Source organism: Pseudorasbora parva, chromosome 4, assembly GCF_024679245.1.
Source record: "Pseudorasbora parva isolate DD20220531a chromosome 4, ASM2467924v1, whole genome shotgun sequence".
Taxonomy (NCBI): Eukaryota; Metazoa; Chordata; class Actinopteri; order Cypriniformes; family Gobionidae; genus Pseudorasbora; species Pseudorasbora parva.
Window position 1 is genome coordinate 28,130,008 of NC_090175.1, and position 27,561 is coordinate 28,157,568.

The 27,561-nt window shown below is 37.0% G+C and overlaps 2 protein-coding genes across 3 annotated transcripts in view; both read right to left on the minus strand.

Moving 5' to 3' along the window:
* The window catches only part of cnnm2b (cyclin and CBS domain divalent metal cation transport mediator 2b), a 63,390-nt gene extending 59,731 nt beyond the window's left edge, over positions 1-3,659 (minus strand). For both annotated transcript variants that reach the window (XM_067441434.1, XM_067441432.1), the window contains exon 1: positions 1,897-3,659. In XM_067441434.1, the coding sequence (XP_067297535.1) occupies positions 1,897-3,346 (1,450 nt within the window). In that variant the 5' untranslated portion in view covers positions 3,347-3,659. The remainder of the gene's footprint in view (positions 1-1,896) is intronic.
* A 1,188-nt stretch (positions 3,660-4,847) lies between these two features.
* Positions 4,848-27,260, minus strand: as3mt (arsenite methyltransferase). The gene is made up of 11 exons (XM_067441439.1): positions 27,142-27,260; positions 26,907-26,940; positions 18,563-18,690; positions 17,077-17,227; positions 16,356-16,492; positions 15,940-16,009; positions 15,660-15,741; positions 15,402-15,533; positions 9,842-9,984; positions 8,000-8,125; positions 4,848-5,344 (listed from the first exon to the last, which is right to left on the minus strand). The coding sequence occupies exons 1-11, from the start codon at positions 27,165-27,167 to the stop codon at positions 5,246-5,248; spliced, it is 1,128 nt and encodes a 375-aa protein (XP_067297540.1). The 5' UTR covers positions 27,168-27,260; the 3' UTR covers positions 4,848-5,245.
* Between the last annotated feature and the right edge of the window lie 301 nt (positions 27,261-27,561).

The window sequence follows — 27,561 nt, forward strand, 5'->3', positions numbered from 1 at the left end:
ATGGTGCAAGCACATTTGGCTTTTAAAGGGAAAAGGAGAAGAGACTCTGATTGGTTTATTGCACGTTATGCCCAAAACACACCCATGATTCATTAAGACAATTGAGTCGACCTTTTTGGACCATGAGCCTGGCCGCTGACCGTTTTTTTCAGTTGTTAAATTGTCTAAACAAGCAAAGTGGATTCAGACACGCCCAAAATGCCATATAAACACGCCCAAAAGCCAATGCGCTTCAGATTGTTAAAATAGGGCCCTAAGCTATTTCATATGCAAAGCTGTTAGTCAATCACAGCAATAGGAATTTACACTGACGTCACAGAACAGAGCATTCAATTCAGAGGGCAAAAATGTCAACTTTGTATTGCCTTTTGCCACAAAAATGTTAAATATGTTAATGTATTAATAAACTACTTTAATACACTTAATAAACTACTAGTTATTTTTTATATTATGTAAGCTGCTTTGACATTAAATAAAACATCAGGTTTACAGAGTTTACAGGTGGGCATGCTGTCATAAGGTCTTATGAACCTTGCAATTGTAATTGTTTATTATATTTAGTATGTTTAGTCTGTACATTAATGTCTTTTTTAATCTATAGGGGGAATATGCTGTTAAATACAGTGTGCTCTTACATTTTCTTAACTTTTCTTACTCCACAGTAATGACTTTCAAAACTTTTTTTTTAAGGTCTACTTAGAAAATACCCATCAAGACTCGCACAAAATACAGATTGTTGAACTGGCATGTTATTTCATGCATTATGAAGTATTACACCTAATAACCCCCCCTGAGTCATCCTTTAGCAACTGTGAGTACACCTGCAGTGTATTTCCATTGCATCACTACATTCTCACCACTGCTGCAAGCATTAACCCTTAGCTCTGTGAGGGCACATCGAGATACCACACTTCCCTGCACTTAGGCGCATTGTAATACGTTTGTAGGGTCCTGAGGGCAACAAGTGAGGTCAAATAGGCTAAAGCTGACGACTCAAACTAGTTTTAAATAGAGCAAGAACTCTCAAGAAAGAGCAAGCAATGGGTATGGAAGGAAAGTATTTAGCAAACTCTGAAATGGAATTACCATGAATGATAAACTAGACTTTTAATCTCTATTCCCACTGTGGAAAAAGATCACATTATTACAATATAACAAAAAAAAAAATCAATCAAAGTAACATTATATGTATATGTGTGTGTGTGTGTATATATATATATATATATATATATATATATATATATATATATATATATATATATATATATATATATATATATATATATATATATAACGTGGTTTATGAGTTTAAAAACGTTTTTTTTTATTCTTAAATTGGCTATAATCCATGATACCAAAAAAGTGCAATATATGTAATGCAGCAAGTTGCCAGTTAAAAAAGTTCTCAATATCAGCGAGTTTAAATCATTGTAGGACATCAAAAAGTGGGAAGACATAGCACTTTACATTATAACATGAGATGAAATGATGATTACCATAGCCTAGCCTATATGTGCAGTATTCCATAATTATTATTATCTACTAAAATGAAAACTAAGTAGTCCTACCTCCCAATATTAAATTGAATTAATGAACTATGTGTGATTACTGTCATTAATGTCAAGTCTATGTTTAAATACTTAAATAGATATGTTGGGGGGGGGGGCAGCTAAAATGTACCTTTATGAAGAAAAATAAATGTCGAATCTGTAAATGAAATGTAATCGTGCGTAACACAGTCGGTGCGTAAAAGGCACGCCACTGCCTTATGGCATGGTGCATAGTCTAGCTTTCATATAACAAGAAAACTTGTATGCAACGTAGACTAATAAAATAGTAGGAAAACACTCAGTGCCACACTGCTCAAAGACACATCTTCAGCAGCCTCTTTCTCACCTTTCTTGAACTCCTCCAGCATAGCGTCGAGTTTAGTGTCGTTGAAGACGAAATGTAAGGGATGGCTGTAGAACTTCGTTATCGTCTTCAGCGGGGTACAGTCGTCGGGATCCACAAACGCAAGGTCCTTCACAAACAGCAAGTCCACGATGTTGGACCTGTCGCCCTCAAATACCGGAATGCGCGTGTAGCCGCTCTCCATGATCTCACTCATGCTGTTGAAGTCGAGCGTGGCGTCGCCAGCGATCATGAAGCAATCGCGCAACGGGGTCATCACATCTTCCACGGTCTTAGTCCTGAGCTCCAGCGCGCCCTGAATGATGTTTAACTCCTCTTTCACCAAGTCATTATAGGGATCCGTGACCCTCAACATCTCCAAGAGCTTCTCTCGGTTGTACACGGTGCCAATCTCCTGTCCGAGGAGATAATCAAGCAGTTTACTTACCGGATAGGAAGCAGGGAAAGTGAGCAGCATGAAGAATTTGGTCAAGAAGATTGTATTCGCACCCACGGCGAGGCCGTGTCGTGAACATATAGCTTGAGGCACAATCTCCCCAAATATCACAATGCCAATGGTTGACATCACTACAGCTATCAATCCAGAACCTGCGATATCATCCAACAAAATGGTCAAGGTCGTGTTGACCAGAACATTCCCCAGAAGAAGCGAGCAGAGCAGGTAGTTCCCTTGACTCCTGACAGGTTCGATCTTCCTGGCGTAGTTCTTCTCCTTCTCCGTCCCGCAGTTCTGGACTATCTGGAGCTCCATGGGATCCAGCGCCATCAGACCCAAGTTCAAGCCGCTGAACATGCCCGAGAGGCAGAGCAACATGGAAATAAAGGTGACCTGAAGCCAGAAAGGGAGCAGGAACTTTTTCTCCTCCACCACGATCACTTTGGTGTCCTCTCCATCGTGATAGATCCACGTGGTCTCCGTCCACGGGTCGTGCATGCCAGCCACAGCAGGTGTGGAAGTGGCGATGCACAGGTAGTACGACTTGCTCCTCTCAGTCTTACGCAGAGGTTTGACCTCGATTTCCACGATGCCAGACGTCTTGCGATTTAAAATGATGTTGGGTAAGATGAGAATATCTGAAGTCCTGATGCCACAGGGGTGCAAGCCCGACGTGTCCTCCTGACTTTTGTTGTCTCCCGAGGAGCTGTCGATGTTCCCAATGACTCGACTCCTCTCGTGTTCCGTAAAGGCGATTTTGGACCACGTCTCGTTGTTAATGTTTTGCCCGTACACCCTCAATCTCACCCGAGACCTCTCACTGACCCGCAAATAGCCCCTGTCCATGAAGGAAATGTCGGTCGTGTCCTCCAGTCTCAGCCCGATGATGACAGTCTCCTCTCCCCCTCCTTCCTTGCCACTTGTGGGAGTAATTAAATAACTGGTTGCAGTAAATAAAATCAAAGTAAATGCTCGGACCCGGCTAAGTGACGCCATTTTTTGAGGGGGTACTGAAACCGACGGTTGATAATGGACAGCCTCTTGAATGAAAGGGCTTTTAAAAATCAGAGCCAATCCGGCTTCATCTCCGCTGCGCGTCGCCTTGACTTGTGCATCAGGTCTCGCTGAGTCCCACTACGCGGCTGAAACTGATCACACTTCAGCGAGAGCAGCGCGAACTCGTGCCTCTACTGATGCCTCGGTGACAGGCGACCGGGGCAGCCAATCCAGTGGCGCAGCTGGACGGGAGGCGGGGACTTCGCTGCTTGAACAGCCAATGAGCTCCGTAAACAGTCGCACTAAATGAAAATGAGCGCATACAGAAGTTTCCTCGTGACTGTTTTTGGTGGTTTTAGAAGGATCTTTAGTGACAGCATCTTTGAATTTTGCAAAGATACACTCACGAAATGTAATAAATAACTAAACAAGATTATAAGAGGTTTTTTAACAACAGAGTGTATGGGCAGCTTTTAGAAAATAGATAAGTCATATAATCACACTCTAGTATGTTTAATTTGTCCATTTAGAAAGTCCAACAGCAGATAGACATCACATGAGAAGTCTGCCATTTGGTTCATTTACAAATAACATACACCTGTCTTGGTTTTTCTTTGATCATCTGAAATCAAAGTGAAATTGTTGTATGCTTGTTAGTTGTTACATTTATGGAAGCATTAGGATTCCATCTCCCTATATCCTTTTCCCAAGACAAAACAGTGTAGACTGGAAAGTATGGGTAAGAGGGTAAGTGGGATCATAACATGTCCCAGGTTGGGCTCTCAGGGACTTTATGTCCAGATCATGTGCACAGCTGCTCCACAGAATTATCAATAATTCATGTATTTATGTAGGATTTGAAATGTTGGGTCTGAGACAAGGGAAACAATAAAATATACATATAAAAATAGTTTGAAGAGTATAGCAAAAAGATGTGACATGGAGGGTGGGGATAAAAACATTAGGTATAACCCCTGGAGAAACACAATGTCAGTCTGTCATCCTAAAAAAAATGAACAAAGCCATACATTTATTGTGATCACTCAAAAACTTAGAATAGGTAACTGTTTACCTTATTTAGATAAGAGAGGGATTAGAGGGATCTTAAGAAATGCAAGAGGTGCAAAACCTATGATAATCATGGAGTCAGATCTCTCCAGAGGGTGCATTGTATCATTATCAGGGCCAGAGATCAGTCCAGACCAAAGGAAAGTTCATTGATTATGAACTATTTCACAATCTTGAAAATCTTCACATGTGGTATTCTGTACAAGATTCATTGGGTTCTATAACCTCAAATTCTGTCTTTTTTCAAAAAAGAACACGTGTCGCAGAATCACAACAAAGAGTTGATATTTTCCCCTTCTCACCTGAAAGTCCTGTTGTAAAATTTTAAGGCATGAGGCTAGATTGCATTTAATAAAAGCTTATTTGCATTTGAGTTTTAATAAATTATACGGTATATCACAGATACCATGAATATCCTCCTGATAGCCAGGCAGACAGCATAAACATTTTTATTACACCAGTGAAAAATTATTTGATTACAAAAGTTCAATAAAGCATTTGAGTTTTCAGTTAGATTATATCTGGCAATACAATAACGATACAATAAAGATTAAATCTGGCAGGTGAATGCTTAAGATTATACAACTATATAGACCTGTGTGATCTACTAGATATTGCTATACGATAATCATTATGATTAAGAATGTATGCAAGACATCACACATTGATCGATGTCCTCATGGTTTTTTTGTGTTGCTTTTCACAAATTATGAGTAATGTTATATGTACATACACTTGTATGTATTATACGATTTACAAAAATCTAAGTTAAAAATTACATCAAATAATTTATTCTTTTCAAATCACAAACGAATTGGCTTGGAGTCACTTTCAGCATGATTCCTGGCCTGCACAGCACCCCCCAGTGGAAGGAGTTGCACTTGCGCTGCCCAACTGCTGGACCAGTTCAAAGGGATTCGATGACACTGCCTGAAGAGAGAGGAATATTCTCAGTGGTTAAAAAAGTACAGTAATTTACATGAATCACAATGTATAGCTGTTTGGCTTCACAGTACTCAATTACACAGCATTCAGAGTGTTTGAATGCAACTGCAGCCCATTATATCGTCAGTGTGTAAAGTTCATTGCATTCAGGGACCAAATAAGATGACATTCTGAATGAATATAGGCATATGCTTTTCTTAAAACAATAAAACTAGAGTTGTCTAGAACAGGGCTTTTCAAACTAGGGTCTGGGGAAAGTTTGGCAGAAAAATGTTTTAAAAATGATACCTCTTCAGGTTTATACATACAGTATATACTTGAAAATACAGCATTTAACAAAGTAAAATTTGGGAGGCTAGGGCATATAGAAGTTTGAAAACCCTGGGTCTAAAACAGCATCAATCTGGGTGCAACACTTCCTTATTACACTTTCAAATCACCAACATTAAAACATAAAAGAGCTAATAGGGCAAACATGCCCACACTGTAAAAAAAATTGGTTGTTTTTTGTTGGTTTAACTTAAAAAAGTAAGTAACCTGGTTGCCTTAAAATTTTGAGTTTATTGAAATAAAAAATTTGAGTTGATACAATGAAGGACATTTGTTTAATAAATAGAAACTCAAAATATTTTTGTATCTGAACCACATAAAAAATGTGATAAATCATGAAAACACTATTTGGCATGTCTCACTGCATCATCAGAAATAAAACACACACACAACTATCCAATATGCTTACAAAATCTTTTAATAATATTGTAATAAAGATTGTCGAATCTCAAAAAATGTTCATTGTATTAACTCAAAATTTCAATTTCAATGAACTCAAAATTCTAAAGGCAACCAGGTAACTTTTTTTCGAATTTTTTTTTACACATATTTTGAAGAGCCTCATTGCTGTATGTGATGAACAGATTGAATTAAGGCTTTTATTCACATTTAAACATTGATCGGCAAACATAAACAGAAGCACTGTTCATAAACAACCTGCTTGATGCGCGAGAACAAAGCTCTTGCAGAAGCTCAAACGTGCTGCGTAACACGAGAATGAACCTTACTGATTCTTGAGAAAGCTCAAATGTGCTGCGAAGCACGATAATGAACCTCATTGGTTCTTTTGAGAAAGTTTGAACGTGCTGCGCAGCAAGCAAGAATGTATCTCATTGGTTCTTACAGAAGCTCAAATAGGCTGCGTAAAACAAGACTGAACCTCATTGGTTCTTGCACATCAAACGAACATGCTTGAGTTGGTGTACTACAACTGATGTGAGTTGATGAATGTTTATGTGGTTGTTTGTCTATTAAATTTGTAACGCCATGTTAGCATCAAGGCTATTTACATGGCAAACACAAGGTCAATAATTACGATCCATATAATTTAAATTGCTATACAAAACTAGAAAATCTAAAATACATTCATGTTATGCATTGTGAAATATGTAATCATGTTTCTAAATAAAAACTTTTTAATTTTTGAATGTTTAAGTGAAATAAAAGCCTAAACTGAATCTGTTCATCATATAAAGATGATCATGTCTCTTCAGAAAACTTTGGACTAAATCACTCAATTCATATGGATTAGTTGTACGATCTACAATCTGTACGAAAGTTTTTGAAGCGTCAAAGTGTCAGTTGCCTAGATGTCTATGGAGGGAAAAAACATCATCCTTTGTGTTTTGAAGATGAACAAAAGTCTTACAGGTTTGGAATGACATGAGGACAAGCAAATAATGACAGAATTAGCATTTTTGGGTGAACTTGGGTGGGATTTCTAAAAAATATAATAAATCTGATCTAGCCACCAAAAGTGATCATTAACATCTGCCTGCAGGATGACCACTTTGAGTGTTGTTGTAAGTCAATTCTAACAAGTCCTTTTTTGATAAGAAGGCATTCTTTGCTTTGAAGACATTCCTGTGTGGTCAAGACTTTTTAGTACAGCTGGGTGACCTAGTGTTTCTGTGTAGAGAAACCCAGAGATACTCACAGCAAAGCTCTTTCTTCGCTTAAGAGTAAAAAGAAATTCAAATTAATTTTCTGCATATACTGTTAGCAAACATTCCGACGCCACCCACACTGCTGAGAGCACCATTTAGATCAATGTGGCAATATTAGCTGCTCACTTTCCTCTCAATAACAAAGACATGCAGCAAAAAATAATAGCAGTTAAGAAAGCATCTGATCATTGCGAAGTGGATATGTTTGCATCAGCTCTGCAATTTGTCACTTTTTACAGTAGATGTATTTAAAGCAAGCAGCTTTACAGCATTAAATATTAATAGTGATCGCCACGGACCAAGGATAGTTTGAAGGAGTTTACCAGCCGGAGCAAACTTTTCTGGAAAGTTGGCTTTGGCAAGCTGCTGCAAACTCCCGAAACAAACTCCAAATGTTTTAGCCTGATTTTGTTTGAAATGGCGTCACACCAGTTCTTCGATATTACTTGAAGTATCGACTTTAGGGGCTAGTGAGAATTTTTTTTAATGCTACACTAGTTTGATGATAAACACAGTTGTCATTTTGAAAGATCATAAGTCTAAAATTGCAACAAAACTATGATATATAAGTGATATACTATAAGTGCATTACCAAAAGAGAAAGGCTACGGAATTGAGGCATGGTAGGAAATGAGTCACTTACCTTGGGTTTGGCCCAGCATCCTCCAGAGGTGTTCACCCCCTGAGGCTGAAATGTGAATTCTTCAGCAAATCTGGAGTACCTCAAGATGTTGCCCACATTACCATTCACCTCCATCACTTCATCAACCTAGACAAAGATACAACATTGTCTTGATTACGCTTGTTCACAAAATACAAGTCTTTCAAACGTTTGAGATCAGGAAGCTGTTTTTTTTCTTTTTTAAAGAAGCTGCTTATGAATAAAATACAGTAGAACTGTAATATTATAAAATATGATCAAATTATTCCTGTGTTTGCAAAGTTGAATTTTCAGCATCATTACTTCAGTCTCACATGATTCTTCAGAAATTAAAATATGATGATTTGTTGCTTAGGAAACATTTCTTCTTATTAACGATGAAACAATGCTCCTTAATATAGTTTGTGGAAGTTGTGATTTTTTTTCTGAATTCTTTGAAGAATAGACAGTAACAGTAAACAGTGTTTATTTGAAAGATAAATATTTTGCAATATTAATGTCTGTACTGCCACTTTTGAACAACTGAATTTGTCTTTGCTGAATAAGTATTAATTTCTTAAAAAAATAAAAAAAATTATCCTGAGCCAAACCTTTGAACTAACATATGCATAACATTTTCATATACTATCACCATTACCAACAAAGTAAAATCTATGAATATAAGAAATAGTTATTAAATAGATTGTTCACCCAAAAAAATTAATTATGTCACCATTTACCCACCCTCAAGTAGTTAAAGGTCCACTGAAATCAAAATTGAAGTTTTTTTTTAACTTTTAGTATGACTGTGTTAAGCCTTAAAGTTATGAATAAGCTGGTATGTTCCAAAACTATGACAAAATTTGCATTTAGGAGATTCAAAATCTATGACAAAATTTACAGTCTCTCACTTCCATTTTGATGACGTCATTGCAGACTCTCGTCAAATCTTCTGTCCAATCAAAATGCTCTCTAGAATCTAAAGCCCGCCCCCTACACTGCTAAAGCTGTGGTGTAAATCGGTCAGTTGTTAACACACATTTACTAATTTCTGCATGGTGAAAGGCACATAGCACACTATATATGTGATAGGAAACGATTCAGTGTAACAAGCTTGCAATTGAGGCGAATAAAGTTTGTTATTACGTTAGTTTCACGCACCGCAGCAGCGCGCACACCCCAACGGCTCTAGTCTAAATTTAGACTACAGACACGAGAGCGCAGTGCGGATCATATGTGCGAGTCCGTGCAGATAGACAACAAGCATATCGACCCATTTGAATTCTGCACAGAATGCTGCATTTCAAAGCGATATGGAGGAGATTATGATGATGAACAGTGTTAGAGGAAACTGGCTTTACCAAACAGAGAAAGGTCCGCTCTTGCGCTCTAGTCAAACTGTATATTAACGAAACGCTATTGGCTGTTTCAAAAAGGGGGAGGAGCTGCTAACAGCTGAAGCCTTTTAAGGGGAAATAACGTCAACACATTGAATAATGTGGCGTGTTTCAAGGCACTTCAGTGGGCCTTTAAAAAAATTCAAACAAAGAAATGTATACAGATTTGGAACAATGTGAGGATGAGTAAATGGTAACAGAATTTTCATTTTTGGGAGACTATCCCTTTAAGAAGTTCACACTTACATGACACTTATTATCCAAACTACATGTTAGTGACATATTTCCAAAGATCAAATCGAGCTGAGACCATTATTGTTAATTTATTTATAAACAATGATTAATTACTAATGGGACAAAGAAGAGAAGAATGTGCAGGATCTGATATGCATTTTGAACTTTGGTCAATAAATAGTTCAGTTCTGATAAAAGGGATGTAACTACATACCTTAAAGGTAAACTGGGCATCAAACTCAAAGCTTTCCTCTGCACCTATAATGTCTCCATTGTACATGACCAGACAGGACCTCTTCTCTAAACCTTTTGGTAACTTGAAGAGTCGGTATGTGGCAGACACAAATTTGTAGTCACCTAAACAAATTTTACAATTTAAAATTAAACTATAAATACCTTTATAAATACCACATTTAATCAATGTGACAAAGATGACAAAGGTTTAACTTCATGCAAATGAAGGGGCTGCCCACTGCGCCGAGTGCATTTGTCCACGGTTTGCAGTGTGTGTGTGTGTGTGTGTGTGTGTGTGTGTGTGTGTGTGTGTGTGTGTGTGTGTGTGTGTGTGTGTGTGTGTGTGTGTGTGTGTGTGTGTGTGTGTGTGTGTGTGTGTGTGTGTGTGTGTGTGTGTGCGCGTGTACTGCCACTACTTTTTTCCTCCAGAATGTTCAGCATTAATGCAAATCATCCAAAATGTTCAATGCATTAGCTGTGAAAATAAATCACAAAAACGTTTTAACAAAATTCTAACCTTCCATTGAAGTAAAACAATTGAAAATTAGGTCAAAAACACATTATGAAATGTTTTTCTCTAGTTCTCGTTGGCCACAATTATTGGCACCCAATTATTGCAACAGCCGTTTCCCTAGATAACAGCTCTGAGTCTTCTTCTATAATGCCTGATGAGTTTGGAGAACACCTGACAAGATCAGAGACCATTCCTTCAGAACCATACAGAATCTCTCCAGATCCTTCAGGTTCCCAGCTCCATGTTTGTGTTTCTTCTCTTCAGTTCACCCCACTCATTTTCTACAGGGTCCAGATCAGGGAACTGGGACAGCCATCTATCTGAACAAGATGCCCAAGACCTCCAGCAAAAAAATAGACCCACAACATTAAAGATCCAGTGGAATCCACTTAAAATCGCCTCCTCGCTGTGCAGTAGGACGGTACAGATGCACGTCCTCTTTTAAGCAGATTCCTAAAGGGTTACTTCAGCATATGGCTTTTGTATCAGTAGAAACCCTGGAGTATATTCAAATGATGCGTCATCTTTGGAATGTTTGGCCAGAGGCTAAAGACTATAGCCAGCAGAGGGAGCTATTTCCACGTTTTCAACCCACACATGGGGGATGGAGATCGCACTCACAGCACTCAGCTCGCAGACGCAGGCATTAATTTAAACGGATGCTAAGCAATGTAAGTGTTTTAACTTCTCAAATTAACAACCCGTTCTCACTCCCAAGGCGTCAAAATCCGAAGCATGGTCAAGTGCCTTCTGCGTCACAATGAAGACGTTAAAGGTGCCCCAAGGCGTCATTTTTCGACGCACACAGACGCATTTAATTCTTTGCGTTTGTAAAAGCAGACATGATTTTATTCATATTTAAAGGTTACTTTTATATTTTGGAGCAACTAACCCAACTCCTACCCTAAACCTACCCACATCTAAACAATATAAAACACATAACAGGCAAATAAATGTACAGTGATATATCCTGTGTTTTATATCATGTTCACACAAATGGGTAGGTTTAGGGATGGGGTGGGGTTACATGTTAAAACGTGTCTAAATATAGCGTAAATAAAATAAATGTAAATGAAATTATGCTTGCTGATTTAATTGAGAAGCACACTCAAACATGTCATAATGGCAAAATTATAAAACCAATACATAATTTCAATAAATAAATAAAAAAGAAAAAATTCACCATGACGATAATATTACCATACCCAGTGCGTCTGTGTATGACGCCAAATGTTTCTTATTGAAATGAATGGAGCACCCAGAGTGTTGAAAAATGACGCGAAGGGGCACCTTTAGCGTCTTCATTGTGACACTGAAGTAGGGTTGCCACCTTCAATACAGAAAAATAAGGGACGCCTGCCACAGCGGTGGCCACACCCCTTGGGGCCACGATGACCACAGTCCCGATGGTGTGCCAGGGCAGTAGTCGTATATCATAACTTAAAACATGTTTTCATAATTTGTATATATATTAAGATTGATACCAATGGCCATTATATCATAGGATATCTGCTATTGAAATCAGTGTGAACAGAAGCACTCAGTAGGCTATAATACACAGCTATGACAATGAAAAACAAACTTAGCTGCTGTAACCTAGAGGGGAGTAGGATAAGAAATTGCTAATTAACTCGAGTAATTTTATAGTGTTGTGAACAAAGATTTTGGCTAAAATATTTGTCATTGTTTGCAGTAACACCATCCAAACAGTGAAACCACACCTAAATAACTGTAAATGATATAATATCTACAATCATTTCTTATTTTAATAAAACACTTAACAACATTTTTTGGTAAGTTAATATATTTATGTATTATTCCATTTTTATATAGTCTATTGTTAATATTAAATTCTATAGTATTGGATGATGCAATTATTTAAATTTGTTAAGCATAACAAATAGTTGTTTATTTTATTCCTAAAAGGTCCTATTTTGATTAAATATGTATTAAATATATCTCTCTTATTAAAGTAATGCTTGTGTCTGACTGTACAACTTAACCTTAATAAACGAATCATACCATAACATCATTAATGTAGCCTACACAGGGCTCTACATAACGCCCATTTTGGGCGCATTTACGCCTAAAAATTACTGCGTGCGACTGTGAAAAAATATTTAGGCGCACCGGTGCGAGTGACCTGATCGATTCTCATGAATGGATGTGTACAATCGGAATAAAAACTACAACACTGAGTGAATCAACACTGAGAAACTGTTAGGCTATGTTTCCTACTGCAATCAACTGCTTTTCATGCCTTCAGTCAGCAGAAAAAGTGCAAAAACATGTGCGACAGACTACACTTCAAACAACGATTGTTTACAACGATTGAAGTGAAACGTGTGTGACGACGCAGCCATACGCACTTTACCAGACGCCTCGCGCTGTTTATTTACAGCCAAATCAAAATTAACTGGATATACCACATTTGGATTATCATAAACAAGCCCAGAAATTAGCGGATGCTTGGGGCATAAATGCCATCAAACAATAATGTATTAATAATACATTTCAAAAGCCCTTGAGTTAATCTTTATCACACATGCTGTTTAAAAAAAATACTAAATGTATAATGAGCGAGTATATCATGAAGATTTTTTCCAAACCGGGTTTTTGTCTTATTCTGAATCACTGTACACACAAAATAAATTATTCCCGCTGCGGATTAGCACAATATCTGCGTGACTCACCACAAACAGAGAGAAGTAGATCCGGCAGCAATGTTCTCCCGCGAGACGCATGCGGTTCTGTTTATGAAGCGCCAGAGCGCCAAAAGTTACAGCTTGCTATAGCTCCGAATATTGGCATGATTGCATGTGTGATACTGATCTCGTACAAAAATCTAATAGACAAGTTGATATTAAGTAACAACGTTTTAGCCACAGCACTGTCTATTTGTGAAAATCAAAGCCACACCAGAACTGATTCGCATGTCCAAGCGATTCGATTCAAATGAATCTTGTGTTTTGAACTATTGACTGAATGACTTGCCGCCACCTACTGGCGGTTTTATTTTCATATTTATACTTTAAAAGTTTAATATTTTAAATAAAAAAAGTCCATGCAAAGTTTAATTTGTACATATTTTTAAATTCAAAAACTTATATGTAAAACATTCATACAACATTAACTCATGCATTAAATGCATAGGTGTTTGATTGTATGAAGTCCAGTTCTGCTTTGTGTGTGTGTGTGTGTGTGTGTGTGTGTGTGTGTGTGTGTGTGTGTGTGTGTGTGTGTGTGTGTGTGTGTGTGTGTGTGTGTGTGTGTGTGTGTGTGTGTGTGTGTGTGTGTATTTGTGCTGTACTCTCAGAAGTTAATTATAATATTTTTAGAATTATGTTGAATTTATGAAATTGACAGATGATGCATACATTTAATAAGATTAGAAAACATTGCTCTTATAATGGTAAAAATGACCCTGGACATTAAAGGACAAATATCGTCCTGTAATGGGAAAGTTATAATTGGAATGTGTTTGATGGATTAGAATGTGCTCCTAAATTTTTGACTGTGCTCCTAAATTTTTTTAATTAGGAGCACAAGTGCTCCTCAAGAAAAAAGTTAGCGTAGAGCCCTGCTACATTATTAACATTATTTCTTAATAGGCAGCATATGAAATCTAACGTTATCAATCAAAAAAATTATTTTGATATAGGGTATTTGGACCTGCCTCCGCCATCGTTTCAAATGGATTCTGCCCATATAGAAAAGAACCGGCGAGGCGGGGTCCCCTCCTCTTCTGACTCTGATTGACCTTGATTCACGGCCCGTGAACCTGAAACAAACCAATCAAACAAACCAACGACGGCAGCGACCCAATTAGGGGCAGAATAGGACGCGTCTTCACACAATGCGGGTGGACCTATGTAAAATACGGGATAAATCGGACCAATAGGGGACGCGTCATTTTTCCTGAAAATACGGGACGATTCCGTATTTTACGGGACGGGTGGCAACCCTACACTGAAGGCACTTGACCATGCTTCGGATTTTGACGCCTTGGGAGTGAGAATGGGTTGAAATTAATTTCTATGAAAGTTAAGCTTCCAAAGGCATGAACTGAAAATGCGCCAGGCTGAACACGTGTTGTGAACGTATGCCGCGAGTGTAGTCGCGATTACCTCAGCTCTCATCACGAGAGCTCATCAACTCATTTATGACGTTAAATGTAATCTGACTCCTGCAGTTAGTGCTGTGAGACTGAAGCGGCGACTTGATCATTATATTGAACAGACACGTTCCATATTTAATTGTAGTGTCTGTTCTCCAACTCAGTCACAGTAATCCAGTCGCGGTGGCTTTGGGAATGGCCTCACAGGGCAAAACTGGGAATTGTAGTCTTTCATCCCCATGAGACAAAAATACATTTTCTGTCTTTTCTCAGTCTAGAAAGCACCAAATTCAAGAATAATTTCAAATTTCTACTACATTAATGACCCAGTTTAAATACAGATTCATCTTTCCAGCGCTGAAGTACCCCATTAATTATTGTCCTGGCGGTGAAAATTGGCATTTTCAGTGCTTTAGGTATTTTCTTACAGCCACTTTCTGTTTTGTGAAGCTCAACAATATTTTGCTGCATATCAGAACTATACTTATTATGTTGAATGATTTAAGGGAATTTGGCCTTTGTGTTTCCTCATACTTATACTCCTGTGAAACAGGAAGTCATGGCTGGACAATTGTATCCTCCTACTCACCCTGGTGTGTTAAAACAAAAATGTAAATATGAATGGGAATATAATTCAGAGATATTTTAATCATAAGAATTTCTAGGCGTGCAAATAATTGTGTATAAAAGAGAAAAACATATATGTATATATAATATATATATATATATATATATATATATATATATATATATATATATATATATATATATATATATATATATATATATATATATATATATATATATATGTATGCATGGCTGTGATGGAGCTTTAAAGAGAAAGTTTGGAGCGGTTTCATTTTTTATTAACATTACAAAGTGGCACATTTCACAATTTTAATGTCTCACCGAGAAGTTTCTCTAGGTCCTTGTTGCCTACAGTGATGATGCTAGCAGTAACCAGTCTGGGTTTGCTGAACCCAACCTCTTCAGCCAGTCGTATCAGGTCTTCCCACCACAATGCTCCACTGATGCACTCACCTGATCAAAATATTCAGTGTCAGTTTTTATCTGTGATGTTTAACACAGTGGCACAACAAAAGGTAAACTATACCTTATAACATATAGAAAGAAAATAGGCTGATTAGGATCAATGTATTTTCTTACCCCATAACACTTTGTTGGCCTTGAGATCTTCTGGGATTCTAGCATTACTATAAACATCACTAAAGTAGAATTCCCCTCCATCCTAAACAAGGAAAATCAAAATCATTTTTGATTGTTAATGAACTAAATTTACAAAAATGCCCAATGTCATGTCAGATATTTAGAGTAATGTTATAATTAGTATAGTATCCGCGTGTCAGGGATGGGGGGAAATATAACTGGAAAATTAACTGAATTCAGAATTGCAGAAAACACTGTTGTGAGTTTGAAATAGAATTACCTTTAGTACACGGTAAGCCTCTCTCAGGACACTGGTTTTATCCGGTGACAGGTTCACCACACAGTTTGAGCTTTTAAAATAATAAAAGAAACAAAACCACCAATTAATTGGCTTTTTATGCAAGCTAGTGGAAACTGAATAGACTGTAACTAACATGTTGACATCAGTCTTATGAGAACAATAAAATAGAAATGCATTACTCAGCCTAAGGTGACCATGAAATCAAAATGAACAAATCTTGTTTTTGTTTTTTTTATGGAATATTGCAGTATTTGTTATGAATCTTTTTTTCTTTTTTTGCATTCATGCGCCCTTATGTGCCATTTGGGTGTAAAAAAACAATGGGGGGGGGGGGGGTGTATTTTTTCATGTCAGGGTGATTTTAAGGCTCTTATTTTAAAATGCTGAAAGCTTACATGATGATATCAAATGATTTCTCCTCTAGACCTGCTTCTGCCAAGGCCTCGATGTATCCATGAACAAAATTCACATTTGGTTTTTTGTAACCAAATCTTTGCATGTGGTAGTCAATGTACTTTTGGGCCACTTCAAGCTGCAAAGAAAAACAACAACATTTGTGTAGTTCACATATACGTTGTTGCCACCTACGGTTTTTGCCATTACATCTAGGATGTGTTAAATAAATAAAACATTAAGATTTTCAATCTATTAAAATATTGTATCACTATTAAGGCCCATTAACACAAAGAACTATAACTATAAAGTTTATAAATATGACGATAACTATATTAGCGTCAACAACAACACACAATATCATTCTGTTTATTATAAGCACTACATTTTTGTCATCTGCTAATTTAAATGTTCAGAAAAAAAAATGTTTTTTATCATTCATTAGCTGATAAATTATTATTGCGAAAGTAACAATATCAATCCTCTGTGCTATTATCATTGTAGTTGTGGTGTGGACTCTGCTTTTACATTTATCAAGATTTTTAAAAATATCTTTATTGTTATAGTTATTGTCCTTGAATGGGCCTTTAATCTTATAATTTGTTTGGCCTTTTAAATTGAAAGGACTGAAATATGAAACAAGAAAAAAAAACTTATTTAATGTGTAGATTATTATTATTATTATTCAAAAACCTTTAACCCTAATTTTTGAAAGCGATTTACCTGATGTTCAGTCATGTCGATGCCTGTGACGTGTCCCTTCTCTCCTATAAGCTGGCTGAGCATGAAACAATCCCGTCCACTCCCACAGCCAAGATCAAGCACCTTGCAGCCCTCCAGACACTCGGGGACCACTAGACCACAGCCATAGTACCTAGGGGGACGGAAACTAGTTATACTGCCACCAAGGGTTCAGCATTGAAATAGGGCTAAATGTAAAAATACAAAGAAAAGTTTTCAATAAATGTAATGTAAAATAAATGTTTCTTGCGCAGCAAATTGTTATATTAGAATGATTTCTGAAGGATCATGTGACACTGAAGACTGGAGTAATGATGCTGAAAATTCAGCTTTCCATCACAGAAATAAATTACATTTTAGAATATATTCAAATATAAAACAGTCATTTTGGTTACACTTTATTTTGATAGTCCACTTTAGACATTCTACTAACTATAAGTAACTTTGCAACTACATGTCAGCTAACTCTGATACTCTGATACTACATGTCAGCTACTAATACTCTAATAACATTAGAGTATTAGTAGTCTGGTAGGTTATGGTTAGGTTTTAGGGTTAGGGTTAGAAGAATAAGTTGAATTGTAGTTGTCAATTTGCTTATAGTCAGTAGAATGTCTGTTGGGGGACCGACAAAATAAAGTTTTAGTAAATATTAATCAGACAGTCTACTAATACTCTAATGAGAGTTAGTTGACATGTAGTTGCAAAGTTACTTATAGTTAGTAGAATGTCTAAAGTGGACTATCAAAATAAAGTGTTACCGTTATTTTACATTGTAATAATACTGTATTTCACAATATTACAGTATATCAATAAATGCAGCCTTGGATGAGGAGGAGGAGAAGGAATGAATTTTAAATATATTTAAATAAAAAAATAGTTATTTTTAAATTGGAATAATAGTTTGTGATATTACTGATTTTAACATAAATCCATATTTATATAATTAATATATATATATATATATATATATATATATATATATATATATATATATATATATATATATATATATATATTTAATTTTATATAAATACACCAATGAAATAGTATATCACAATATAAGAGTATCACAGTATATCACAGTATATATCAATATAGATAATTAATCTCATTTTAATCAATCAATTCTCTTTTTTCTATTTAATAGTTCAAATTGAGCTAAAAGTGGGTGTTCACTTATGTTGTTTGCAAGCTTTTTAAGTTCACTTCCATTCCATTTCATTATGTTGCCATGTTTTACTTAAAGCAGGGGCGTAGCACAAAATTTTGGGCCCTGGGTACAAACCATCTTGCTGGGCCCCCGTACCATGTATCTGTATGTATAGAAAACTGACTTCTAAGGCCCCCCCCCCTGCCTCGGGCCCTGGTTACTCAGTACCCTTTATCCCCCAGTCCCACGCCCCTGCTTAAAGACATTTCATATGTCTGTAATGCATCAACACAACATGTTTCCTGTAAACCTCACTTTGCAATGACATCCGGATGGATTTCAGCTATCACTTTTCTAACGTATGCAGGGACAGACTTGGCAGACGGCACACAGGCATTGCTTTTCAGGTCAGATGTCTTCTTCAGGATCTTTCCATAGTATTCCTGTATTATTGCAGAATAAAATGTATACTATTCATAAAAAGCATAAAATCAAAATGTTATTATGGCGAGTAGGAATCAATTGGCTGCGATGTGAGATGTAAACTATAACAGTAGGCTACACACTCACCTAAAGGATTATTAGGAACACCTGTTCAATTTTTCATTAATGCAATTATCTAATCAACCAATCACATGGCAGTTGCTTCAATGCATTTAGGGGTGTGGTCCTGGTCAAGACAATCTCCTGAACTCCAAACTGAATGTCAGAATGGGAAAGAAAGGTGATTTAAGCCATTTTGAGCGTGGCATGGTTGTAGGTGCCAGACGAGCCGGTCTGAGTATTTCACAATCGGCTCAGTTACTGGGATTTTCACGTACAACCATTTCTAGGGTTTACAAAGAATGGTGTGAAAAGGGAAAAATATCCAGTATATAGTTTAAAAAATGATGGTAACAATATTACATAATATTAGTAGTTTTTATGATGTTTTTCGTATTAGTGGAAAAACTTTTTTCCTATTAGTAGAATGTGCTTTTTCAATTTAAGTTGATTTTGAAATATCAAAACAAGACAAGATGGTGACTGGAACAAGGCTAAGAACAATATTCAAGGCTAAGAAATAACAAATGCTTTTCTCACCTTAAATGCAAAATTACATTAGTGCAAACAACTGAAAATCTTAAAAAAGGAAGTTTTTGGACACATTTTCAGCGTGAGTTTGTTTTAAACAGTGGCTACTTGTTCTAACAGTGTTAAAAACATCAAAGATGACAGACAAAAGACCAAGAGACCAAAGTAAAAAAGACAAATAAGTCGCTTTCATTTACTGAGGATGTTATGGCAGTTGTTAAAGCAGGTGATATACACTCCTACACTAATTCCGACGGAGGAGTTGTCCCTCTTCCTGACTCAGCTTCGTGCACCTCAGCTGCAAAGAAGGGGAAAAACTGGACCTACACTCTCTGAAGCAAGATAACATAAGCCCCTTTCACACTGCGATTCCGGCAAATACACGGAAAATGCGACCCGGCATTTGTTCTCGGGTCGCTAGATTTGGTCCATTCACACTGCCAGCGAAATACCGTAATATGTGCGCTTTCACACACAACGCTTAACGGTCCCGGGTCGAGTTGACACGTGACATCCGGATGTGACGTATAATGGCGAGCGATCTCAGCTTCAGCGCAGATAGTAAGGAGCTCCGTGGTCTCGACTTGTGTCCAGTTTGCGCACATTTCTGCTTGTTTAATTTTAGTTTCTTTTGTATACGAACACTTTCTGCGTTTAAAACACCGACTAGCTCTTCTGGCACTGCAGGGTTGTATTATTGAAAAAACAAGCTCTAGGAGTCGCACGATAACTACGTACAAGTTGCGGCATTAGTTTCGGCTTTTGTTCACACAGCGCTCGTCCCGGGTCGAATACCGCAATATTACTAGGTCCCCGACCCGGGTCGAATTCGGTAATCATTGCCGGGACGTGGTTACTTTCACACAGAAGGCGATCCGGAAATTTTCCGGGAATATTGCGGGTCCGACGTGCAGTGTGAAAGTGGCTACAGTGAGGCTTGTGGCTGAAAAAATAATAAGAGAATGTGGACAATCTTGCAGGCCTGATAAAGAAAAATGCAGACACCATTGAAGCTTTAAAGGAATCAGAGAGGGAGTAAAATCTTTGTGTGGCAGGGGGAGCTGCCACAAAAACCTGCCAGGACTGAAGGCAGTTGCCACAAAACCCGTCACTGCTTAAGGCAACTCCTGTAAAACCTGCCAGTGCTGGAGGCAGCTGCCAGAACGGTAAATGAATGTGAACGAAAGGACAAGGCTGTTCTTTTTTCACAATATGCAATTCTTAATTCAATTCTGTTCGATTCACAAACTACAGTACGCGAGAGCCTCTACGGTAGGCTATGCACAATAGGTCAATATTCACCACTAACCACACGCATTTCGCCTAGCTACCTCAAGATTTTTCATGGTTCAACACCTGCATTTGATTTAGGCTACGAAAGTAATAAGAGCGTGCGTCACCATCCGCGTTGCACCAGCCACAACTTAGCGTCGAGCCTGCCTCGAGATCTCTCACTCTCTCACTGTTTTACAGCTCCCTATAGACCCTGAACGATGCAGGAGAGCAACACACTGCAATCATGGACTTATTTACCACGTTAACTTATATTTTACTGCACTATTTTTGTTTGTAGTAATTTTTGTCTTTGTGTCATCTAAGCGTTGCGCCTGCCTCGAGATCTCTCACCGTTTTACAGCTGCCTAGACCCAGATGGAGAGCAACAAACAGTGCAATCATTACCTTATTTTACTTTTTTGGGCCCTTCCCATATTTAATCCACTCATATTTGTCTGGAGCGGGCGTTTGATCACCTGCGTCATCGCCCCTGGCTGGCTGGCAACTGGCAAATTCTAAATATTGTTGTGTCCTCTCTATTTTTCGTTTAAAAATTCTGTCAATTTCACAGTCTTTCGGTGTTTATTCAATTTAAATAATAACAATAATAAATAAATAAATAAAAAATATGATCTATGGCAGCTGTAAAACAGTGAGAGATCTCGAGGCAGGAACGACACTAAGTTGTGGCTGGCGCGACGCGGATGGTGACACACGCTCTTATTACAAACAAAAATAGTGGTATAAAATATTTAAGTGGTAAATAAGTCCATGATTGCACTTAGGGCTGTGTTGAAAAAAATCGATTCACCAATTCTGAATCGATTTTCATATTAATTTCTAAAGATCGATCCGTAACTCAGAGGATCGATTTAATAATAGGCCTACATTTTCCCTTTGAATTTTAATTTGCCGCGTTATTGAATTAACGCATGCGTGTGAGGAGGGAGGACATTAAAACAACAAACATGGCAGCGTTGAAAACTCCAGAACCGCCACGGACAGAGAATACTAGAGTAAGTAAAAAAACTCAAGCCGAAGCTCTCGTCACTATACCGCCACGCTGAAGAAGTGCCGCGGACAGACCGAGTTTTCCCTCACTCTTCCTCTTCTCTCGTTACCGCGGCGGACAGAGAATACTAGAGTAAGGTAGACGAGTAAACTTGGGCTGCTGGATATGTCGAGAACGCGGCTTACGTCACAGCCGTTCTCTCTGCAGCGCACGCTTACTGCCAAGGAAGTTGTAATGGCTGCCTTGTCATGACAGCACGCGCCCTCTCCACAGCACACAGTTGTTCTTTACAACCATCAATACTCTATTATAGACGTTCAACTGCAAATTAATGGTCATAACAGTCCTGTAATATTCAGGTAACAGCTGGAAAAAATGCTTTCTTTAAAAACACTTTTGCGTTTGGTTAGTGGTGTATATTGACCTATTGTGCATAGCCTACCGTATGCTTTCGCATAATGTAGTTTGTGTAAAAACGTCTGATTTTAATATTGTGAAAAAATAACAGCGTTGTCCTTTCGTTCACACGCATCTACCGGAATGACAGCTGCCTCCAGCACTGGTAGGTTTTACAGGAGTTGCCTTTAGCAGTGACGGGTTTTGTGGCGGCTGCCTTCAGTCCTGGCAGGTTTTTGTGGCAGCTCCCCCTGCCACGCAAAGATTTTAGTCCTACTGAGGAATCATCAGAGTTTCTCTTCAACGAAGTTCAAGACTTGAAAACAAAAATGACAACAGTTAAAGGTGCACTATGCAACTTTCCGTCCACTGGAGGGCGCCTATTCAAAACAAATGCGTAGTTTGATGACGCAAAGTGTGAGCGCAGCATCTTGGGAGATGTGGTCTTCACATCACAGCCGGTGGAAAATAGGACTCGGGCAGAAATCACCTTCATGCATGCGGTTATTAACGTTACTGTAGTGTAAAGCAGATCAGGACCGAGTGTTGTGATCCTGAGCACAGTTGCTGGAGCGATTGTTAAACAAAAACCTGCCTCGCGAATACCGGGACTTTTATTATGACGGGACGGGACACAGTCGCCGGTCGCCTGCACTGATCCGCTCTTCCGGCTATGATTTTGAGGTAATGCAGCTCTGTTTATCATATTAGATACATTTAAGTGTGTTTAAAATGATGGTATGACGTTACTCCGTGCGTTCACTTGTTCACACTGCTAACAGAAAAGCGCTCCTGCCAAATAAAAGCCGAAACCGAGGGTAGCGCAGATATGACGCAATTGACAGGCGACTCCCTCAAACGCATTGCTGAAACGTCCCTGTCCTTAGTTAAAATAGCAATTTTCTCACAATTTACAAATAGTTGGAAACATTTGGGATATTGTAAGTACTCAACTGAACAAAATATATAACACCGGCCTAGTGGTTTTTTGATATTTTACTGCAAAAATACTACATAGTGCACCTTTAAGAAGGCAAGTGATGATCACCAGAAGAAAATAACAGGCCTGGAAGATAGATTGAATGAAATGGAATGATATCACAGAAGATGGAACCTGCCGCTGTATGGCCTTCCAGAACAGGAAGGAGAAGACGTTAAACAGTGCATGATTGACATCTGTAAGGCAGTCCTTCAAGATCCCGAAGAGGATCTTCGAACCCACATTGTTGTAAGCCATTGGATCGGACGGAGAGAGAATGAAAAAAAAAAAAAAAAAAAAACGACCAGTGATTACAAGGTTTGCATTCAGATCAACCAATGAAAAGCTATGGAAATCTGCAAAGAATTCGGAATTCCTCAAAACAAAAAAGTTAAAGTTTAGTGAAGATTTAACTACAAAAGACGAAGAGACATGCATTAAACTGTTGCAACAGATTGAAGAAGCACGAAAGCAAGGGCAAAAAAGCTTTCTTTGTCAGAGCCAAAGCCATCAAATTTCAGCGTTAACGATACAAACTTCAAATTAAGCAGCAGATTTCTGAAGACCCCCTAAAGATTCCCAATTTTGTGGGAGAATTTTATAAAAACTTATATTCTGAACAAAATAATAGTCAGAGCTCAAATTTCCTTTTTCACATAAAAAATGTGGCACAAGGTATTGATGAATCTCAGAAGGACATATGTGGTCGAGATATATACCTAGAAGAATTAAAAAAAACAAACATTAAGTTAAAAGATAATAAATCCCCAGGAAATGATGGCCTTACAGGTGAATTTTACAAAGAATTTCAAGATTATATTTTATTACTGTTTTTTAAGGAGGCTATAGGAAACGGTAAATAGGTCAAGGCTTAATTACATTGTTACCTAAACCCAATAAGGATTGTCTGCTTCTTTACAATTGGAGGCACAAAACCTTGATAAACAATGACGCAAAACTATTGGCTCATATTTTCGCACAAAGAATAAAGTTATGCTTAGATACAGTTATAGATGATAGTCAGTCTGGCTTTATGCAAGGACGACATATCAGTAATAATATTAGATTAATATTAGACTTAATAGATTATAAGGATTAGATAACTGATAATAACAACTATATTGTATACAAAGCCTTTGATACTGTAAAACATGAATTTTTATTTGATCTATTAGATTTTTGGGGTTTTGGTCAGTACTTTAAAAGAGCAATACAAACTCTATATAGTGACTGTAATAGTTCAGTCAAACTTCCATGGGGAACTACTCGTAGATTTAGCCTCTCCCGGGGCATAAAACAGGGCGATCCAGCAGCTCCCTTCCTATTTCTTTTGGACATGCAAACGATGGCTTTACACATTCAGAATAACTATTTTCAAGGTATTAAAATTTTGGAAAGGGAAATTAAATGCTGTCAGCTTGCTGATGATATCATATATCATAGGTTAAAAGAAGTTATGGACTGTCTCAATACATTTTCTGAAGCTTCAGGTTTATCTTTAAATGTAATTTGTTTTTTACCCTTTTTCCACTTAAAGACAATAGTATCCCCTTAACCAAATTTGAAGGTATCCCAGTTAGAGAGGAAGTAAGTAATCTTGGTATCAAGATCCGTAAAAATCAGTCAGAAAAAGAGTATTCCAGCCCCTTATTGTGAAAATTAAAAAGAAATTCGATATGTGGCTCATGAGGGATTTGTCACTCAAAGGAAGAGTTCTGTTGTCCAAAACAGAGGGACTGTCTCATTTAGTCTATCCTGCGAAAAATATTAGATGTACCAAAAAAAAATTTTTTTTAAATTGATTCAATTTTATTCAATTTTATATGGAAAAACAAGCCTCACTATTTAAATAGAAATATTTTATGTAATTCTTATAACCAAGGAGGCTTGAATGTACTTGATTTTGATACTTCTAAGACAATTTTCAAGTTGAACTGGATTAAGCATTACATTAAACATAAAGATAAGCTATGGTATATAATTCCAAATCTTATTTTTGAAAAAGTTGGTGCTATAGAGTTCCTTTTAAAATGTGATTTTGAGGTTAGTAAACTCCCAATCCAGTTATCCAATTTTCATAGTCCGGCACTTTTATCTTGGCTTCTTATATACAAACATAATGTTTCACCCCATAAACAGTTAATATGGAATAATACAATTATTTGTTAAATATAAGAAGGAAAAAAATCAATCTTCTACAACAACTGGGTTAAATATGATATTCTAATGGTCTCCAAATTAATAAATGAAGAGGGCTATTTATTTACATACTACATTTTTAAAGATATTTAGTATTCCAGTATCTCCACGAGAATATAGTATTGTATTTGATGCAATACCATCAGTTTTTTTTTTGAGTTTCTTGAGTTTTGCAAGGCATTAGTGAACCTCAAAAATTCTAAGTTTAAAAGGCAGATATTGTTGAATGGTGTAGATATTAAGGATACCAAATGCAATGATACATTTTTTAGAAGTCTGATTCATTGCCCTGTAACATTTCGAGGTAGATACTTTTGGAATGACCATTTTGAAAATATTAATTGGAGATTGATCTGGACTTATAATAACAAATATTGTGTTAATAATAAAGTTAATGAAATACATTTTTAAATTATTCATACAGTTTATCCAACAAACCAGTTTTTAAAAAGATATAAAACCAACCTAAATATACCCTGAAACTATTTTGCATCTCTTTTTTTGATTGTATGCATGTTCAGTTCTTTTGGGTTGATGTAGAATATGTGTTTAATATGTTAAGTGGAACTAAAATTAACATAAAGAAAAGAGATGCTATTTTTTATTATGAAAAAAAAGATATAGAAAAGAGTCATGCTTTTTTATTAAATATTATAATATTACTTGGTAAGTTCTACATACACAAATGTAAATGGTGTGAAAGAATTCCCAATATCTCCCATTTTAAGGCTGACATGAAGATTTATTTTGAAACTTTACAAGGACTCTCAAACCTCAAAGCAACAAGAACTGTACTTTTACAAACAATTTCACTCCTCATCTTTAACTTGAGTACACATGTATATCCTTCTTTTTTGTTTTTTGTTATTATTATTATTTCTTATGTTATGTTATGTTTATTATTATTATGGTTTCACAATCTTATGGAAATGTTCAAAGAAATTTGAAGAAAATAAAAACCGCACCAACTTGCGCTCTCTTCATCAAGGATTAAAACAAAATGGGGACAAAAAGGTCGTATTGTCTTTGTGCATATAGATTAATAAGATACATGTATAGAAACAATACAACTTTAAATTCACAGCTATCTAGGTTGTGAAGGCCCGACGTCAATATAGTATTTTTTTAAGAATTTAGAGGACGCCTCAACCTGCAGACAGTTTTTAATGTTTATCAGACAATAACTAGGCTACTCAAGATTTTGCTTTAGTATAATTTTCGGGACAATAGGGCCAGATTCGGGATTCGGGACACAGGTGTAGATTTCGGGACGTCTGGTCACCAGTCAAACACAGTGTTCCTAAAAATCCTTTAGGCGAGTGTATGTATTTGATTGATTTTAATGTTATTTTTTAGTTAAGTTACACGTTCAAGTTCAAGTTCAATTTTATTTATATAGCACATTTCCCACAGCCCCCAGGCTGACCAAAGTGCTTTACAGAAGGTCAAGAATAGCATACATAAAAATAAAACCAGAAGAGAGTAAAAAATAAAAAGCACAACTTTTATAGGTCAAACACATCAGGGTAATCAGTACGCTAAAGTAAATAGAAAAGTTTTTAACAGTGACTTAAAAATAGACAGTATAGGGGCCAGCCTGATCTCTAAAGGCAGGGTATTCCAGAGTCGTGGCCCTGCTACCGCAAATGCACGCTCACCTCTACGCTACACTGCCCTTTAAAGTCAACAAGTTTCGCTTTTTTAATGTTTGGAAAAATACATACCTTCACGTCATTGTAGACACTTGTAGCCTTGTTACTGTGAACAATAATAGGACACATAGACTTTGTTACAGAATGTGCTCATGCTACAAAAAAACTAGACGGCTCGCAAAGACTTTCTGTCGAAATGTAATATCTATTGTGCTATTACGAAATGAAAGCGCATATTGGCAAGCTGAATTATACCTCAAATAACATGTAAAATATCCGAGATCATGTTTTAAACAAAAAGTCTTACCTGGCTGCTGTAGGAACATCTGCCATGTTTTTTTGCGAAAACGTTGTGTTTGGCCTTTCTGGGTTTCGGTAGTTTGAGAGCTTCAGCCAATCAGTAAGCGGTATCCTAAGACTTTGAGCTATGACTTTGATCCCCACTCATGCAGCAGATAACTGACACGATTATTATGCGAAAAGGGTAAATGATTAAAAAGATTGCTATGGGTTTATTTACATTAAGTCGAGATAAGGGCGGGGTCGGGGCCGTTTTCTTCGTACCTCGCTTAATATATCTGAGATAATTTAACAGATTTTCTACACGTTTAATAGAGGAAAACATATTTACTGCCATATAAATAGTGCATACTACAAGTGCATATTACATAACACATAGGCCGCCTACCCATAATGCACTTTTGTCCAAATACTGTGTAGCTGATAT

Coding starts and splice junctions, on each gene's coding strand:
- as3mt (XM_067441439.1), bottom strand. CDS start 27,167: ATGGCAGATGTTCCTACAGCAGCCAG. Junction 16,010..16,355: donor AAATCATTTGATATCATCAT/GTAAGCTTTCAG, acceptor TTATTTTAAAAG/CTCAAACTGTGTGGTGAACC. Junction 5,345..7,999: donor GATGCTGGGCCAAACCCAAG/GTAAGTGACTCA, acceptor CTCTCTCTTCAG/GCAGTGTCATCGAATCCCTT.